The sequence below is a fragment of the Toxorhynchites rutilus genome, chromosome 3, assembly GCF_029784135.1.
Source record: "Toxorhynchites rutilus septentrionalis strain SRP chromosome 3, ASM2978413v1, whole genome shotgun sequence".
Lineage (NCBI taxonomy): Eukaryota > Metazoa > Arthropoda > Insecta > Diptera > Culicidae > Toxorhynchites > Toxorhynchites rutilus.
Window position 1 is genome coordinate 19988985 of NC_073746.1, and position 19115 is coordinate 20008099.

A 19115-nucleotide genomic window follows, 5' to 3' on the forward strand; every position below is an offset into this window, starting at 1 on the left:
CTTTTTTTTTGTTTGGTCCGTTTTTGTGTCTTCACGCATGTTTTGGAAGCTGTGTTTTTCGGTTTCCGTTGGCTTGCTCGGGGCGGCAATACCGATACTCGGCCCTCGCGAGTTACCAAAAGAGGTAGTTATAATGATATAAAAATGAGCAGTTGCGAGTGAAATATACTTTGGGATTATAGCACGAGAAGTCATTTGGAATTCAACATTGTAATGAGTGGCTGTTGTTTATGGAAAGTTCCCGGCAGTGCCAGAGGTTGTTTCTGGGATTGGAATTTATTTTAATTTTTTTTTGTTCATATCAAATTTTTTGGAGTAAAGCGTTTAATTTTTTTGACGTAGGACTACGTCTAACCGGAAGATTTGGGGGAGGTAAATTGAAAATCTAGGCACTGAACAAGTAATAAAAAAATGAAAGAGTCTGAACACTTATATCTCGAGCATTTCTTAATAGATCGAAGAGGTGTTTGCATCAATTGATAGGAAATATCTCTATGCGTCTATCACAAAGAATAACATTTCATTTTTCTTGAGATAAACAATTGAATTATTGTAAAATGTCAAGCATTGTCCAAACGCATTGTGTACCTTGTTTTGATTGGTCCGATTTGTGCCCCTCAAATGGCTCCGACCAAAACGAGCAACCAGCGTAATAGCGGAATATAATTTGGGTACAAATGAAGAATCATATTGTAAACCACTCCCACTTGTGATTCTACCGCAAATCGAATGATATAGGTTTGGCTGTTGCTTCCCAAAAAATCATTCTTTGTGTGGACAACATCGTTGCTGGACGAGCTGGACGGCGAGGGATCGAGTGCCTTTCTCAAGGCAATGAGGGTGGAGGTGTAGTGCAGGAGTTAGAGTAGAGTTGTCCCAGGGACTTTCTCAAGGCTAGAGACGAATGAACTGAAAAGTTTAAACCCTCTTAAAGCCAAAAAAAAGAAGAAGAAGGCGAAAACAGGCAACGAGCTTCAATTGTGTGGCGCTCATACTTTAAGAGCCTCCACAGATTGCAGACTATTTTATGGCCGATAGTTTGATCGGCCGACTTAATCAGTATGGAGAGAAATGCACATACGCACATAACACCGATTCAGTTGGGTCGGTTTTTGCACTAACAGACCAACTCGATCAAACTATCTGTCGATAAAAAGTGTGCAGTTTGCGGAACTCTAAGAGTACAAAAAGTTATTTATGAAATACGATGGCTTCTTTTTGCTGTCCCTTCTTTTTGTTTTTTGTTCATTCGTCTCGTTGGACCCGCCCCTTTAGCTGAGTCTCCCGATTTGTCTCTATCTTGTGAGCATGTGCCGCTAGAGTACAAAATGTGCGGACCCCTAAAAAATAAAACAATATGTTTAAAAATATATTCAACAAAAGTTGCCCCTTTGTGTAGTCCTACGTAACTCCGGTTATGTCCCCGACATTCCCCACTGGTTTTGTTTTTTCTAAAATCATCAGATATATTATAATATTGATAAGATAAGATAGATTGAATGGAAACAAAAAAAATTGTAAACATTAAAATTGTTTAAATCGAACATTATCCAAAACTATGCGTTTTAACCACCAGATAATCGTATGCGACACCAAGTGGTTAGAAATGGCATTAATATTACTGTAGGAGACTATATGAGTTAGCTGGTTCTCCGGATTGTGGACGGGACACTATTGGCGCGAATAAGTAGTCGAAACGAAACTATACAAATTACTCAGCTCGATATTCTATTTTCTCCACGATATAATGTACGAAGCGTAGTCGCTGATCTGTATGTGGCTAATGAGGCTGAAGCTATCGTAGCATCCTATTTTATCCATCCGTCTATCGGCTTAGAGACAATCGGGATTAGAAACCTATTATCTGCTTTGTGCTATATGCAAATTAGGTTTAGAGATTTTTATCTGCGCGATCGATTTGTAAGCGAGAGCAAATTATTTAGGGTACGGAATGTATAGTTGACCTATTCCTTAACAATTACTTAATATTAACCCTCCTGTACTCGCGTGCAAAATCATAACTCGTATACTCGCGCACGGTGTCACAGTTGAATTTCTCTGTAATGTTGCTATTATGTATTTTTCAGGTTTTATTGGCATTTATTTGAAGTAGAGTCCACAAAATATGGTTTCTTCGTCTTTATTCAGTTTTAATAGTCATCGAATTCAGCATCCTCAAAACAGAGTAATTGTTGATACTCTAACACAAATAACGAAAACAAAAAGACGTAGAGGCAGGTTGGCGAATATGGTTTGGTCACCTAAAAATCAACAAAATTTAATAACAATTATTTATTTATCCTTGGTTGGGACAGTGGAAATGCCATTTTCATCAACACTGTAAATGTCACACGCAGGAAAACGATACTGAGCTCGTATATCTCCCAAAGTTCGAAAAAATAAGTCACAATTTTCTTTATTGAACGCCATTAATCGTGCCGCTGAGGTATTTTCTGGCTTTCTCAAAGATAGCTTACGAGCCTTCATAAACATTTCAACCCATGTCCGTCCAGCGCATGTTCCTTTGAAAGGGTGCTCTATGCCATTTTTAACCGCAAACGAATAGGCAATTCTTCGAAGCTGGACCTGAATGTGGCTTTAAAGCGGCCTTTATTGGACGACGTATCCTGAAATTGATACAGATTGATTGATACATGGAAACGCAAATGCTGAGTTGAAAATCTAACCCCCATGTCTGGATATTTTCGTCGATAGCGCCTCAAAGTTGGTTCTTGCACACCGAACTGTTTTGAAGAACCCAGAACAGACAAACCATCTTCTATAGCTTTCATAACATTCTCCAAACTGGTGTCCGACCAATATTGAACTCTTTCTCGCTTATAAGTTCTAACCATCTGCAATAAAAAACCAAAAATTAACATAATGTTGCAGTTCGCCAACTAGCCCCAAAGCGACTGTTTCAATAAAACAAAATTTAGCTGATAAAATTCATGATTGTAATTCGCCGGAAACAAACAGATTATGTACAATAGAGTACCTTTATCATGTATAAAATTATTTTGAAATTTTAACTTTTATCATATAGTGGATAATGAAATTTGAAAAAAACGGAAAAAATAACAAAATCATGATTTTTCTCATTTTTATTTTTCAATTTTTTTGTGATAACGTTTTCGGCAGAGTTACCGAGTACAAAGTTTGGCCTCGTTATAATACATCTTCTGTAAAAAGTAGGTGGCGCAACGGGTCAAATTACCGATTCGTCATCTTGCCTCCCTCGCCAACTTTCCTCCCTCTCCCCTAATTAAAAGTTATCAATACATGTTGCCCACAAACAATAAAAACATTCAAATCGCAAACCAATCTATCCGCAACTACCAAAATATCAAAATACGGTTCAATATTGGTTAGTTAAAGCCTTAAATTTCCGCATTCGTTCATTCGTTGATTTTTATATGGTTCCTTTGGCTTCGGGTTGTTTGTAATTACACTACAATGTGTTTCAGTGTTGCGTCATAACCAGAACTTATGACAACCTTAGTTGTACTCTTGCTTGAGCTCGTCATCTGCGCTGATGACAGATAAACCCCCCCCCTTCTAAGGGGAGAAGAGGGGAGGGATCTGTCTTTATTCTATCATATTTTATGTATCAAATATTTATTCCATGTTACGGAGAAATATGTGATTTGCAAAAAAAAATTGTTGAACGAGAATTGTGTCTGAAAATAATCTGCTATTATAATGATGCGTTTTGGTAGAAGTACTAGATTTTGACGTAGGATTACGTCTTTCGGGAACATATTGGGGTACAAATTGAAAATCGAAAATCGAGCGCACCGTGAAAATTGTCCAATTTCAAATGCTTATTGCTCATTCATTTCGTGATGGATTGATGAGATTTTTGTGTCAATCAATTTCGGCACTCCATAACAATTTTTTACATTGAATGAAATAATATATGTCATGAAACTAACTATCGAACAATTGAAAAATCTCAACCCCTATCCTAACAGAAATACCCACTTCTGATAGGTCGAAATTGACGACATATGCGGCGGGTCCCAAACAGACACATCAAAACCAAGCTGCCTAGGGGAAATTGGCATTGCAGATACATGAAAGTAGGGGGAGATGTTTTTCCCACCGACATGTATTCCCTAACAGAGATTTCAAATCCATGGTGTCTGGGAGAAATCAGCATGCAAATACCCTCGATAGTTTAACTAACGACGCGCACAAATGGATAGTGCTCATTGTAACTAGCGTGGGCATTGCTGATTGCATACGTGCCGGCGAATAAGTTGGGTGCGATGAACAAGTGTTTTTTTCGTTCCAATAAGAATCTTTCGATTGAGGAATGATGTTTCAATGAACTGAATAGAACTTATGCTTGATAGAATATAAATAAAATTTAAATTTGGAACTTTTATGTTGGTTGCTTCGTAAAAATTTTAGCACAACTGTAAGTGTAAAATTGTGTATGGTAGCTATTGTGTTAAAATGACTTGAAATATGAAACGATTTTTTTTCTCCCAAGGAAAGTTCATGCGACGAGGAAAATTGGAAAAATGAAGGAATATTCGAAAAAGTGATTTCACATATGCTCTACATACGTATTGGGTGCTGTTAGCCCAATTGAAATTCGCATTGAGGCATGTAGCATCGTGTTCCGTTGGGTTTAAAGTGAAAAGGAAATGGGTTGAATACTCAGAAAATAAAAAAGTTACGAATGAAATTACTTTTCCATTTCAAATATATTTTCTCTATACTAAAGTAACACTTTTTTCTGGTGAGAAAAATTGGGTTCGATAATGAAAATTATCTTATATTGCTTTGATGAGCTTTTTTTCTTTATTTCATCCATACATAACACAGGCGCCATCTCGTCCAGGACCACAGAGGGCGGCTTTGGTACATAATACGCACCATCTAATGACTAATCACCATCCTTCTATCATTATCACTCGGTTATGGACACTGGTGGAGTGAACAAACAATACCTAACAACCAAAACGGAGCCAAATCATTATCGAAAAGTTTAACAATGTAATTCTTCAAACATATCCAAAATCAGCGTGCAGCAGATAGCCTAACGGAATCCTACGTCACCTATGCGGTCGTGTCTTGGACACAACCCTCCTGTGACTTTTTTAAGTAAAAGATTAATTCAACAGGGTCGATTAGAAGATCAATCAATAAACAGTTCTGCGATTGGACTCATGAACTTGCGCTTAGTAAGAAAACGAAACAAAATAACACAAAACAAATTTTGGGCGGAACGAAGTTTGCCGGGTCAGCTAGTCGCGTATATGTTTAAAACACAGAGAAATCTAAAACGTGCCTGAAGGACTCGTACGCTCAAACACATTATCTTGCACGAACCAATTCACGTTTTTACTTGCCGAATTTTTCACCTTGAACTTTTTGTACTTTTTGCATTTGATCTTGCGTACGCTCATTGTCTTTTCAAGTTTTTAAAATGAACAGCAATAATACTTTCTACTACAACATTAGTCATTCTTATAACAGGGTGATTCACGTAATACAACTTGTACAGCATTTTCAATATTTCAAAAAAGGACTTGTGTTATTTTATAGGGGTCGATTTTCAGACCTCGTCGACCCCTAAGAAACCGAAATCGACCCCACTTTAAGAAACCCTGCTGTATACAATCATTAAACTTGCTGTCCGTTGTTAGGGGGTTAGCTCGGATACGCAATCAAGATTCGTTCCTCGTTTCATTTGAGGGACTTAGAATGAAAGGGGTGTAAGTTATTGGATCGATTTCTCTACATCGACTCTCTCGTTTGGTCATAACTTAGCTGCAAGAACATTCCTAGCTGTATTTGACAATGGGGAAGATAGGTCAGAGCCTCATCTATCGGATTCTATAGCAAACCTCAATTGGAACGTTTTTGCAGTTGAGTTATTAACTAAAGAAAATGTTTATGAAGAGAAATCGATCAAGTTCAGTTATATATTCGTGGATGGTAATTAGCATGACACATTGTGGATATTAACAGATTCTCAAATACAGTTATACCTCGATATAAGGCAACTTTATTGACGTGGGACTACGTCTAACCGGAATATATGGAGGGTAAAATGAAAACCTAAACACAGAACATGCAGGAAAAAATGAAAGATTTCGAATGCTTATAGCTCGAACATTTCGTACTGGATAGGAGAGATGTTTGCATCACTTGATAGGGAATATTTCTACGCATCTATCGCAACTAACAAAATGTTGTTTTTCATTAGATACACAATCGAATAACTGTAAAATATTAGGCGTTATCTAAACGCCCTAACTGCATCGTTTTGATTGGCCCGATTTACGGTTTCCCTGACACAGCCATCAAAATCAAGCAGCCTTGGGGAAATCGGCATTGCAAATACATGAAAGTAGGGGGACTTTTGTTCTCATCGAAAAATGTTCCCTAACACAGACTTTAAAACCAAGCAGCGAAATCGGCATTGCAAACACACGAAAGAGCCTAGAGGCGAGTGAACTGAAAAGTTTAAACCCTCTTAAAGCCAAAAAGAAGAAAAAAAAACACGAAAGTAGGGGGAGCTTTTGTTCCCACCGAAATGTGTTCCCTAATAGAGATTTCTAAACCAAGGTGCCTGGAGAAATCGGTATTTCAAATTCATGCAAGTCGGGGGTATTTTTGTTCCAACTGGAATGTGTTTCCCTAACACAGACTTCAAATCCATGAAGCGTGGGGAAATCGGCATTGCGAATTCATACAAATCGGGAGTATTTTTGTTCCGATTGAAATGTGTTTCCCTAACACAGACTTCAAAACCGAGGTTTCTGGGGAAATCGGCTCTGCAAATAAATGCAAACTGCGAGTACTTTTGTCCTCGCTTGCCTTTGTGCAGAGTGGAATATGTCTGTCCTAACATGATCTTCTAAACTTAGGAACCTGGGAAAATCGTGCAGTCACTAGAAGCGAATGAACTTCCCAGTTTCAAGCAAATTCGAGATTCGAGAAGTATGTACACCTTTGGGATGTAAACTTCAGAGGGAAATGTAAAATAAAATAATCGTTTGATTTTTTTTTTTGTCTTTATTGGAAAGATTTTCAGCCTTAGGCTGGTTCATCAAACGTTTGATAATTCTTCCGTACATATATTTTGTTCTAGTCATCATACCAAACGTAAAAGGTCCGTCATTAAATTTACTTGTAGCGAAGAACAATCAATCACAATAAATGAATTGACTTTACACGGCATTTGTTCATTTTTTTCACTCACAGAGCAAATATATTGAACTCAATTGAATTTGGAAACTGTTTCATTCAATCAAGAATTTAATCAATACAAACGAATGATTGCTAAGCTAAGGTAGTTCCACGTGAACCTTGCGGTTATATCATAGATATAACCCACTCATTTTTTTTTCTCGTTACATTATATCGAAGCATTTTTTTTTAATTGATGAAAAATCGGTTCATGATTACTCAAAAATGTGCACAGACTAATTTTCTATCAACTAGCAGTATTTTTAAACCTTTATTATGCTCATTCATGATAATTTTCGTAGACAAACATGATCAGTTTTAAGCACACCCGAAGTTAAATTTTAGCACATGTTCTGGCATCCCAATTTATTACATTAAATGAGCTGAAAGATAACATAAAATGTTCTACTCCCTAATACATGTATATCATTTGTATAATATATGTGCTAGAGCCAATATGAGCGAGCGAAACAGGAGACACTTTCAAATAAAAGCATATGAAAGCTTTTCGTATAGTTTGTCATATACACGGCCCAGAAGCTATATTCTCGTTCATGTTCTTCTTTATCGTCTTAGAAAACACCTTCCAACTTCATTTTATGATGAGGTGTAATATTATTACGCTCCTTTATGAAAGCGCTAGCAGCTATATAGATAGCGTGGTCGTGTAAAGTAACTTTGCATTCCAGCCGGCCTTGGTTCGATCCCAATTGACGTCGCATGAACTTTTTGACGTAGGACTACGTCTTTCATTTCTATACCGGGGTGTAAAATCAAAGTTTCGAAAACGAAAGCGTTACGCCGGAGACCGAGATTTTGAGCGTTAATAGCTCCTAAACAACTGAACGAAATGGTATGATAAACACTTCATTCGAAAGATAAAATGTTTACGCGTTATATACTTGTTATTTTTTGATCCAAAAACTTGTTTCAATAGTCTTAAAATTGCTTTCAAAATAGGCTATTGAAATCACCAATCGGTATATAAGCGAGCGGCGCTCGGAAATCCACTCAGTTCTAATTGAACAGCGATTGGAGCATGTTGTCGCTGTTGCGGTGAAGCTCTTTATTTATCATGAAAGCGCGGATGAACGGTGTCACCAAGAGCCTGTTTGTGCACCTTAGGCCAGAAGGGAATCCATCAGGAGGAGAGTGATGCCACAAACGGTTCCCTGGGAAGACATCGCTACACACACATACACGCGCGGCTATTAACAGGTGGTTATCGAGTTGGCATTAACCACTGGTGGGCTTCCAGTATCGAGGAAAATGTGGAAATATCTAATCGTTACTGAAAATAATCTGCCAGTTCCTTTGGGAATTTTCAAAATATATTCATGTGAAAGAGTTTAATTGAATGTTTTCTATCCATGTTACACTGTGACCAAATATGTTTCAATCAAGTACTATTAAAAGGTGGTTATCGAGTTAGTATTAACCACTGGTGGGCTTCCAGTATCGAGGAAATTGTGGCAATATCTAATCGTTACTGAAAATAATCTGCCAGTTCCTTTGGGAATTTTCAAAATATATTCATGTGAAGGAGTTTATTTGAATGTTTTCTATCCATATAACACTGTGACCAAATACATTTGGTTTTGTGGTTTTTCAATCAATCGCAATTAACAGGATAGCTTCAGAAGATTATTCTTCCCCATCAGTAGGATATTTCGGTACCCAATATTGTATGCGCCCGCAATCGATTATTGCTCAGTCGCCGAAAGTTCCGAGCTCAGAGAGTTCATTCCCCTCTAGTTTGCCTTCCAAATTGCCATCGTAAACCACACCTTCTCTCGATTCAATCACACACAAAAAGCATACTTAAGCGATATTCTGGTAGTGAGACACATTCATTTTTCGTGAGGACATCGACAAGACAACATCGTTGCCTAACGTGCTGGAGGAGGTGGACGGCGAAGGATCGACACATACACGCGCAGAACTCTTTCCGTTAGGATGTAACTATTCAGCATCGAGAAAGTTCCGGAAAGATCTAATCATTGCTGGAAAATAATCTGCCAGTTCCTTTGGGAATTTTCAAAATATATTCATGTGAAAGAGTTTAATTGAATGTTTTCTATCCATGTAACACTGTGACCAAATATGTTTCAATCAAGTGCTATTAACAGGTGGTTATCGAGTTGGCATTAACCACTGGTGGGCTTCCAGTATCGAGGAAATTGTGGCAATATCTAATCGTTACTGAAAATAATCTGCCAGTTCCTTTGGGAATTTTCAAAATATATTCATGTGAAAGAGTTTAATTGAATGTTTTCTATCCATATAACACTGTGACCAAATACATTTGGTTTTGTGGTTTTTCAATCAATCGCAATTAACAGAATAGCTTCAGAAGATTATTCTTCCCCATCAGTAGGATATTTCCGTACCCAATATTGTATGCGCCCGCAATCGATTATTGCTCAGTCGCCGAAAGTTCCGAGCTCAGAGAGTTCATTCCCCTCTAGTTTGCCTTCCAAATTGCCATCGTAAACCACACCTTCTCTCGATTCAATCACACACAAAAAGCATACTTAAGCGATATTCTGGTAGTGAGACACATTCATTTTTCGTGAGGACATCGACAAGACAACATCGTTGCCTAACGTGCTGGAGGAGGTGGACGGCGAAGGATCGACACATACACGCGCAGAACTCTTTCCGTTAGGATGTAACTATTCAGCATCGAGAAAGTTCCGGAAAGATCTAATCATTGCTGGAAAATAATCTGCCAGTTCCTTTGGGAATTTTCAAAATATATTCATGAGAAAGAGTTTAATTGAATGTTTTCTATCCATGTAACACTGTGACCAAATATGTTTCAATCAAGTGCTATTAACAGGTGGTTATCGAGTTGGCATTAACCACTGGAACTCTTTCCGTTAGGATGCCATTCAGCATCGAGAAAGTTCCGGAAAGATCTAATCATTGCTGGAAAATAATCTGCCAGTTGAGATTAACTCGATAATATACCAAATATTAATTATATATATATATCAAAATATATTAACGATAACAGGTGGTTATCGAGTTGGCATTAACCACTGGTGGGCTTCCAGTATCGAGGAAAATGTGGAAATATCTAATCGTTACTGAAAATAATCTGCCAGTTCCTTTGGGAATTTTCAAAATATATTCATGTGAAAGAGTTTTATTGAATGTTTTCTATCCATGTTACACTGTGACCAAATATGTTTCAATCAAGTACTATTAAAAGGTGGTTATCGAGTTAGCATTAACCACTGGTGGGCTTCCGGTATCGAGGAAAATGTGGAAATATCTAATCGTTACTGAAAATAATCTGCCAGTTCCTTTGGGAATTTTCAAAATATATTCATGTGAAGGAGTTTATTTGAATGTTTTCTATCCATGTAACACTGTGACCAAATATGTTTCAATCAAGTACTATTAAAAGGTGGTTATCGAGTTAGTATTAACCACTGGTGGGCTTCCAGTATCGAGGAAAATGTGGAAATATCTAATCGTTGCTGGAAAATAATCTGCCAGTTCCCATTGGAATTGAAAATTACATTCAAGCGAAAGAGTTTATTTTAATGTTTTCTATCCATAAAATATATATTACATTTGGGTTTGTGATTTGTCAATCAAGTACAAGTTAGCAGGTTAGCTTCTGAAGATTATTCTTCAGAACAAGGTTTTTCGTATCCTATTTTGGATGCATAAAACCTTGTGCCTCCAACGTAACGCTCTCGTTTTCGAAGTCCCCCAAATATTCATTTATTCATTCATTCAGAATGGATTTAGATTCAACTTCGAACAAATGGTCTCTAAATCAACGATAGTCCTACGTCACCCTTGCGGTTATACCATAGATATAACCCACTTCCTGTTTTTTTCCCAAATGAAAAGAAAACAGAAAACAGAAAGAGATATCTGCTCGCATACATACATACCATTTTTAAGCTTTTAAAACAGCTCATTATTTGCGCATTGACTCTCATTACAGCTCATTATTTGCGCATTTGACTCTCATGCACAGGAAATGGCATCTTTTCTGCCAAAGATGAAATGTTTTCTGCCAACGCTAGTTTGGGTGTAGAGGAAAAGATCTGAAAAATTGAAGTGAAATTAGTATTAATTAGTGATGAAACGGATAGTAGTTTGGCCTGATACCGGATTTCCGGCTAGCTTCAAGGCCGAATAGCCGGGTATTCGGCTTTTTATTTGCGAATACGAAATTGGAAGACCCTGCATGGGGGCATAAATCGAATAAATGATTACATTTTAGAAGAAACATTTTTACATAAAAATAATGAACTATGAATAAATTTTCCGTTTCGAATAGATATCCTTTAATGGAATATCATGTTTCCTGCAAGGAATCTTCAACAGGTTTTTTATTCTGATGAGGATTCAACTACTGATCTTCCCAGAATTACTTAATTGCAATCTTTTTAGACCCAAGGATTCAGTCGGACTATTTAGAAGTTCTTGAACCAAAACAATCTTGCTGACAAAGTTATTGGAGTATATAAAATATCTTGCAACGAATCTTCTGAGCGTAACGGCTCATCGTCGTTCAAGACCTGTGAATGAAACAAAAGTGACGAAACTGAATCAAACCATATACACGAAACTCACGAAAAACCTTTTGGGACTATTTCGACGCAAATGAAAATGAAAATAATAGTCAGCGTCGCGTTCGGGGAAAAAAATCCCGTTGCTAACAAAATCGATGAAATGTGAAAACAAACAGAATTAGAATCGATCGCAATCACGATCCTGCAGTAGTATTATTGCGAATACTGTTCTCTGAAGTTGGCCTGGTGTACGAAGCAAAGCGTAATTGGTTTTTATCATTAACTTCCGAAAGTTTATTTTTTATTCATTATAATTTATCACTGGGTAATTTTGAGTACTGTTCATAAATAAATGTTATGAGTAAATATCAATTTAATTTAAAAAGCTGGCATTTCATTAATCAAACCATGTTTTTAAAAGATTTTGCTATGCTATGCTAGCTAGCTAATGAGCTATTTTGTTATGATTTATGTTGTGTTAATAAGAAATTGTGGATTTTTTTCCATATCCGATATCCGGCCGGATAGCAAATATTGACCGTGTCGACAGCAAAGAAGAGCGGGATCACTGAGTAACCACTTCAGGGTAAGTATGCAGTACATAGGTAAGTTTTCTTCCTGGTAACACTCTCCGAAAAGGCGACGCAGTAGATAAGAGTTCTTCGATCCAGGTAAGCGTACACACTTTTATTCTATTTATTTTTCATTGCAGGTAAGTCTAACTAATTTATTTCTTCATTTCTTTCCAGGTTCAATTCACTACATTTTATATTTAATTTTCAGGTAATTCACTACATTTTAACTCCTATTCATTATTCCAGGTAAATTTCTTTTAATAACTATTTCAACAAATAAATATAACTGTGTCACGTCATCTAGCAGGCCGTCTCCATCAAAACACCGAAAGGTAAAAGAGAGCGCTGCATTCGATCTAATACCTTTTTATAGATGTCCATTGCCGGAAGTCAACTAGTTTTTATTTTCTTGATTTTGGTTTTATGGTTTCGCTTGACTGTCGGAAATTCCCTTGCAAGCGTTGGTGGCTATTTCTCATAGATGGCTCTGCATTTGTTCATCAAACAGACCGGATAGGCCGGATATCCATTTCGTCTCTAGTATCAATGTTTATGTTGTAGTTTATATGTTTGAATTACTTTATCTCCAAACGGCCTCTGAATTTTGATCTTGAAACATGTTTAAAGTTATTCTTAAAGTTAAAAGAATGCCTTAATAATACCAAGTGGAAATCCCGCTCAAAAATATGCATGCGTATTTTATAAGAGAAATTGTCGTGAACTGTAATACAAAATAATCCATACATTGCTTTCCCACAAGTTTTTTTTACTAAAAAAAATTAAATAAATCCAGGTAAAAGCAACACGAATCGATAAACATATTTCCTGAAAGGTTTCAATCAGCTAAATGTACCGATTGGTGTCATTGTTTACCTTTATGAAATGTCCATTAAATACAAATCCAACCGCGTATCGATATGCGTCGGATAGGATATTTCCAGAACTGAATGAATTAATTCAACTTTATTGATTAATTCCGTTATCCAGATTGAGATCCAAAATGAAAACTGGACATTTATTTTAATAAGTTTTAATGTTCAAATGCTTTATTTCTTTCCTTTTCAACTAGGCCAGTACTTCTTTTAAAAATGTGAAACATAACATTCTTGAGTTTAGATAGGACATATTCACAAAACATTGAGAAAAAGACCAATGCTACCCCATTTACGGTACTTATTTGTTTAAAAACTTACTAGTAACATTTATTTCAAATAATTTACACTCAAATAAGAAATCTTGAAAAGTTACGTTACATCGAGGATGCTTTCGATCGAGGGTGCCTTATATCGAGGTATGACTGTACTGCCTATGCACTGTTTTTGCTTCATGTCAACAGACGATGTCGACACTGTACCCTTGATATTGAAAAATTTTCGAGGTTATGATAATGCAAGCCCCTCAATGCATCCGAGTAATCGTCGCAAAACCAAATTCGGCCACTCTAAGCTAAATTAATCCCAGCAAACCGTGGCGATTGTGTGTCACTAGAAAAAAAAAAAAGATCAAAAAAGATCAGCGGAATGTCGCTGGACATGTTGGACGAAACCGAACGAACCGTCGTGAGTCGGCTAATCAACGAAACCCTGGTCAAGATGAAAATTATCGCCTGGAATTCGACGAGGCGTACCCCAATCGGTGATATGCTCCAGAAGACAATCTCCGCTTTGGAAAATTTTCATCCGACTGCAGATGAACGCATCACGAGGGATTCCAAACCGAAGCATTCGAGAAAAGGGGACCGACAAAGGACGACCTCGGAACTGAAAAAGAAAGTGACTGCTGTGCAGCGTTCTTGGCATGATGAGCAACATAAGCATGACGTATACAATTATGATTGACTTTAGATAAGGGTGACTTTATATCTGCGCATAAATTTTCAGGAGGAAACGCAGCTCGAAACAGCGAAACGTCGCTTCGTCATTAAGTGGGAAGCCGCTCGGCAGGAACAGTTGAGGCAAATATTTGAGTTGCGAAACGAAGAGCTTCGGAAGGAGATGTGTTTGCAAGAATCGGAAATGAAATCTGCGCTGGAGGTTGCCGGAAAGGTAGATGAGTATTACAATTACAGGTCGGATCTAATCGATAGCGAGATGGCCGATTGGATGAGTCGAATGGAAAGTGAGAGGGCACAGTTTAATCCTCGCCTCCAGCAACTTCGTGCTGAGAAAGCAAATTGGGGCGAGATGAAGGCGGAAGTCAAACGGTGGGATCAGGAGATCGAGCAGATGGAGGAATGGGAAGCCAATTACAACAGGGAATTAAAACACAGGCAGATGTGCGAAAAATATGTTGTACAGTTGCAGGCCTGGTGGCGCGGGGTAATGGTACGCAAAGGACTTGGACGGTTCGGCAAGGGCAAGAAAAAAGGAAAGACACCGAAAAAGGGAAAAGGAAAGGGCAAGGCTAAAAAAGCTAGAAAATAATTCGTAACATTTACCAAATTCATGAAAATGTATTTCATATTGATATTCAAATGGGGACAATTTTCGTTTGCTCGCGTAAAGCAATAAATAAATTACGATAAGTTTACAACGGCAATAAAAGTACGACATTTCGATAAATTGTTTATCGCACCTCAACTGCGCTAAAGAGCTGCAAATTCCTGCAAAAAGTCGATACATAATATGCCTCACTTCATAGCGATCATGCGAGCTGAAACAACTGCCAGTTATGGTTGCAGAACCGGAGAAGCAAAAAAAATGCTATCCTGGTGCCGACCAGATAAATTGATCAATAAATAAAATAAATGAAAATAAATAAACATTCCCACGCCACTGTCTGCGGTCACTTGCGACTGGAACGTATCCTCCATCCGTTGTCCCCCTCTTCATACATCCCCTCGGCTAGGCCTTTGGACCATACACTCCTAGATCCCGCATGCAGTCGCCGAAACCACACGAATGCGCACACGTTCGACGTTTCTAAAGGCCGCCACTCAATATGTTTTACAAACTTGCCTCTTTAGAACGAACTCCGTGCGCCCTCTTCCGTCCCCCTCCCACTCAACAATTGCCACAATCCGAACGCCGTGTCTAATCCTCCGTGGGGTCTTTGCGGAGGGAGCATGAAATCCGAACCCACCGCCGCCGCCGCCGCGTGGTATTGGGGTACCCCGCGTGGCGTTGGAATTGCTCGTGCAGAGGAGCTTTACCGTCATTAATCTCATTAGATGCACACCCGACCCGTGGCCGGCGGTTGGACCGTGTGCCGTGTGACCTCTCTGTTGGAGCCTTACGGTTACGGCTTACGCTCTCGGTTAGGTAATCTTCCACGAGATCGAACCAAATCACAACAAAGTGTGGTCCCGAGAGACCGTCGAGGATGTCAGATATGATGTCAATTTTTTTTTTTTTAAACGGCTCCACATTGCTACCATGCTCTCAGTAGAGATGTCTAAATGTTTCAATCACTCCAATAATTGTCTTTCAGTATTTTATCATTATTCGAACGAATTTTATTTTTATAATAATAACTAGCTGACCCGGCAAACTTCGTCCCGCCCAATTTTTTTTTATGTTATTGTTATTTTGTTCGAATACCTTCAAACATTCACGTTCTCTTACTAAGCGCAAGTTCATGAGTCCAATCGCAGAACTGTTCATTGATTGATCTTTTAATCGACCCCGTTGAATTTTGTATGGCAGCTCCCCCTTAGAGAGCGGGTGGAGTGTCTAACCACCGTAAAAACATTGATTGCACCCTAAAACCTCCACATGCCAAAATTGGTTTTATTTGCTTGATTAATTCTCGAGTAATGCAGAAATTTGTGTTTCTTTTGTATGGAAGCCCCCCTTAAGAGAGGGGGGAGGGAGTATCTTACCACGATAGAATCATTTATTGCATCCTAAAACCTCCACAGGCCAAATTTGATTCATTTAATTGGTTTTAGTTTTGAATTTAATTTGATTAATTCTCGAGTAATGCAGAAATTTGTTTTTCATTTGTATGGCAGCCCCACCTAAGAGAGGGGGGAGGAGTATCTAACAACCATAGAATCATTTATTGCACTCTAAAACCTCCACATGTAAAATTTGGTTCCATTTGCTTGAATAATTCTCGAGTAATGCAGAAATTTGAGTTTCATTTGTATGGCAGCCCCGTCTTAGGAGAGTCTAACAACCATAGAAACATTTTTTGCACTCTAGAACCACCACATGCAAAATTTGGTTCGATTTGCTTGATTTATTCTCGAGTAATGCAGAAATTTGGGTTTCATTCGTATCGCAGCTCCTCTTTAGAGAGGGGGGTGTTAGTCTAACCACCGTAAAAACATTTATTGACCCTAAAACATCTACACGCCAAATTTGGTTTCATTTGCTTAATTAATTCTCGAGTAATGCAGAAATTTGTGTTTTATTTATATGGCAGCCACTCCTTAGAGAGAGGGGTGGAAAGTCTAACCACCATAGAAACATTTATTGCATCCTAAAACCTCAATATGCCTAATTTGGTTTCAGTTGATTGATTAATTCTCGAGTAATGCCGAAATTCATGTTTCATTTGTATGGAGGCCCCCCTCTTAAAGAGGGGGGTGGAGAGGCTAACTATGGTGGTTAGACTCTCCACCATTTATTGCACCCTAAAACCTCCATATGCCAAATTTCGTTTCATTTGCATGATTAATTCCCGGGTAATGCATGATTAATTCCCGGGTAATGTTTTTTTAATGAAATTTGTGTTTAATTTGTATGGTAGCCCCCCCCCCCTTAGAGAGGGGGAGGGGTCTCAAACTATCACGAAAACCTTCCCCGGCCCCGAAAACCCCTACATACCAATTTTCATGTTCATCGGTTCAGTAGTTTCCGAGTCCATAAGAATCAGACAGACGGACAGAAATCCATTTTTATATTTATAGAAGATGCACAAACGTGATAATACAAAAATATTATGGTGTCATAATTTCAAAAGTTACATTAAATATTATTCTAAAATAAACAATTATAAAATAAACGAAGTGCAGAAGAATGAATTTTGAATTAAGTGGTATTTTACTATTTTGATAAATTTACCAATTCAATTACCAATTAGGCAGACGATTGAAAGAACACATTACACATTCACACATTAGTTTTATTAGCTCTTTTCAGTTGTCTAGTTTATCTAGTTAATCTTCTAGGGTAGGGCGGGGCTAGTTGGTCATTTTTGAATATATTTGGTTATTACTTTGTAGTACGAAGTTTTGCGTTAGAATGTTATGTACCACAATGAAGGTTACCTTTTACCTTCCAATAAAAAATAACCAGAGAATCAATTATTTGACATTTTTCTTTTATTCAATGTCTTTATATTTCAAAATAAATTGACCAACTAACCCCGCACACGGTGTGAATTGGTCAGTAATACGCATGTTATTTTTGAGCAAATAATAAGCGTTTTTCCACTACAAATTGCCTTCATTATACAATAATTAATTAAATTAAAACAAAAACAGTTAACTTATATCATGTAGTAAGTAAAAACACGAATCAATGAAAATTCTTCTTTCTTTCTTTGTTTTTAAGAACTTTTTTAAACTTTGAAGTTCATTCGCCTCTAATAATGAAATGATGATGATGTTGGATTAAAGAGGCTTTAAACTTTTCAGTTCATTCGCCTCTAAATAATGAAAATTTCAAATTATCATCTTTGAAAATGAGTCAGACAATCTTATCTAGCGATTTCGTCTCTCTTCCACTTTGTGGCGAACCAGAGATGCCAGGGTTGAAGACATGTCTTCATTTTGAAGACATTTGGTTTTGTGAAGACATTATGACATATGTGAATACATTCCAGTATGATAGCGTACGTGGATTTTTAAAAGATATTATTTCCATGAAATTCTAACTATTGATCGAAAATATAGTCAAAGAAGTAGGGCTTTATTCTCAGCGAACGGAGCGGCCTGAACACATATTGTGTCTAGAAGACATTAGTTCATTTGCGCTCGAAAATTTGAATGATTGTGACATTGATTTTCTGTTATTTTGGCCCTACTATACAACAGATTAACCTAGATGTTTCAAACGACCACTTCACAAAACGAAGGTTTTCCGGTTACATACCTTTTCTACAATTAGTTTCATGGATATGGTTTGAGTTACAACCAAAATTTCAAAGCTGGAATAAACAAATAGAGTTATCACAGTTCCGTTTTTGTGCGAAGAACTTTCCTCCGATATTGGCGATCTAACGCAAAACGTAAACGATCGGTGAGACATCTGGATTTTGTTTCTGAACTAAGAAAATGATGCTAATGTAACCTAAAACTCAAAAACAAATCACGTATATTTTACTTCCGGGCTTTCCAAGGTAGTTCTCACATGCACGAATCGTGCATTTTTCTACTTGTGTTTGCTTGTGCTCTCGAATTTCCTTGTTCAGTTCAACCATTGTCAACATTTTTACAGTTTTCACTATTGAAAGAGGTAAAAAATAACATGTTATATATAAAATTGCGCATAATTAAATTTCTTCCAAACTCATCGCAATCAAATAATCTTTTATGATTATAACATTGTAATTTATGGAAAGAACTACAAACCTTCCATAAGCTCACATGGCAAAATTTAAAACCATCATCACTTTCACCGCAGCGCCGCCTAGGTGTAGATTTGTACGATAGATCGCCAATTATGGTGAAGACATTTTCTCGTACCAAGTCAAGACTTTTGATCACCTGGCATCCCTGCGACGCACAACCACTTGCATTCTTGCTTGCATTTGTTTTGATGACATTTGTACCGTTCGCCCCAAAGTATATAGAAATAGCCTCCAGGTATGCTACATTACTCAATGCATTATTGTGAGTTCT

General features: G+C 37.5%; 1 protein-coding gene across 1 annotated transcript; it reads left to right on the forward strand.

Annotated features, from left to right (window-relative positions):
* The first annotated feature begins 13777 nt into the window (after positions 1 to 13777).
* On the forward strand, positions 13778 to 14840 carry LOC129779867 (dynein regulatory complex protein 9-like). The gene is made up of 2 exons (XM_055787611.1): positions 13778 to 14145; positions 14206 to 14840. Exons 1-2 carry the CDS (start codon positions 13846 to 13848, stop codon positions 14746 to 14748), a joined length of 843 nt encoding a protein of 280 aa, XP_055643586.1. The 5' UTR covers positions 13778 to 13845; the 3' UTR covers positions 14749 to 14840.
* The last annotated feature ends 4275 nt before the right edge of the window (positions 14841 to 19115 follow it).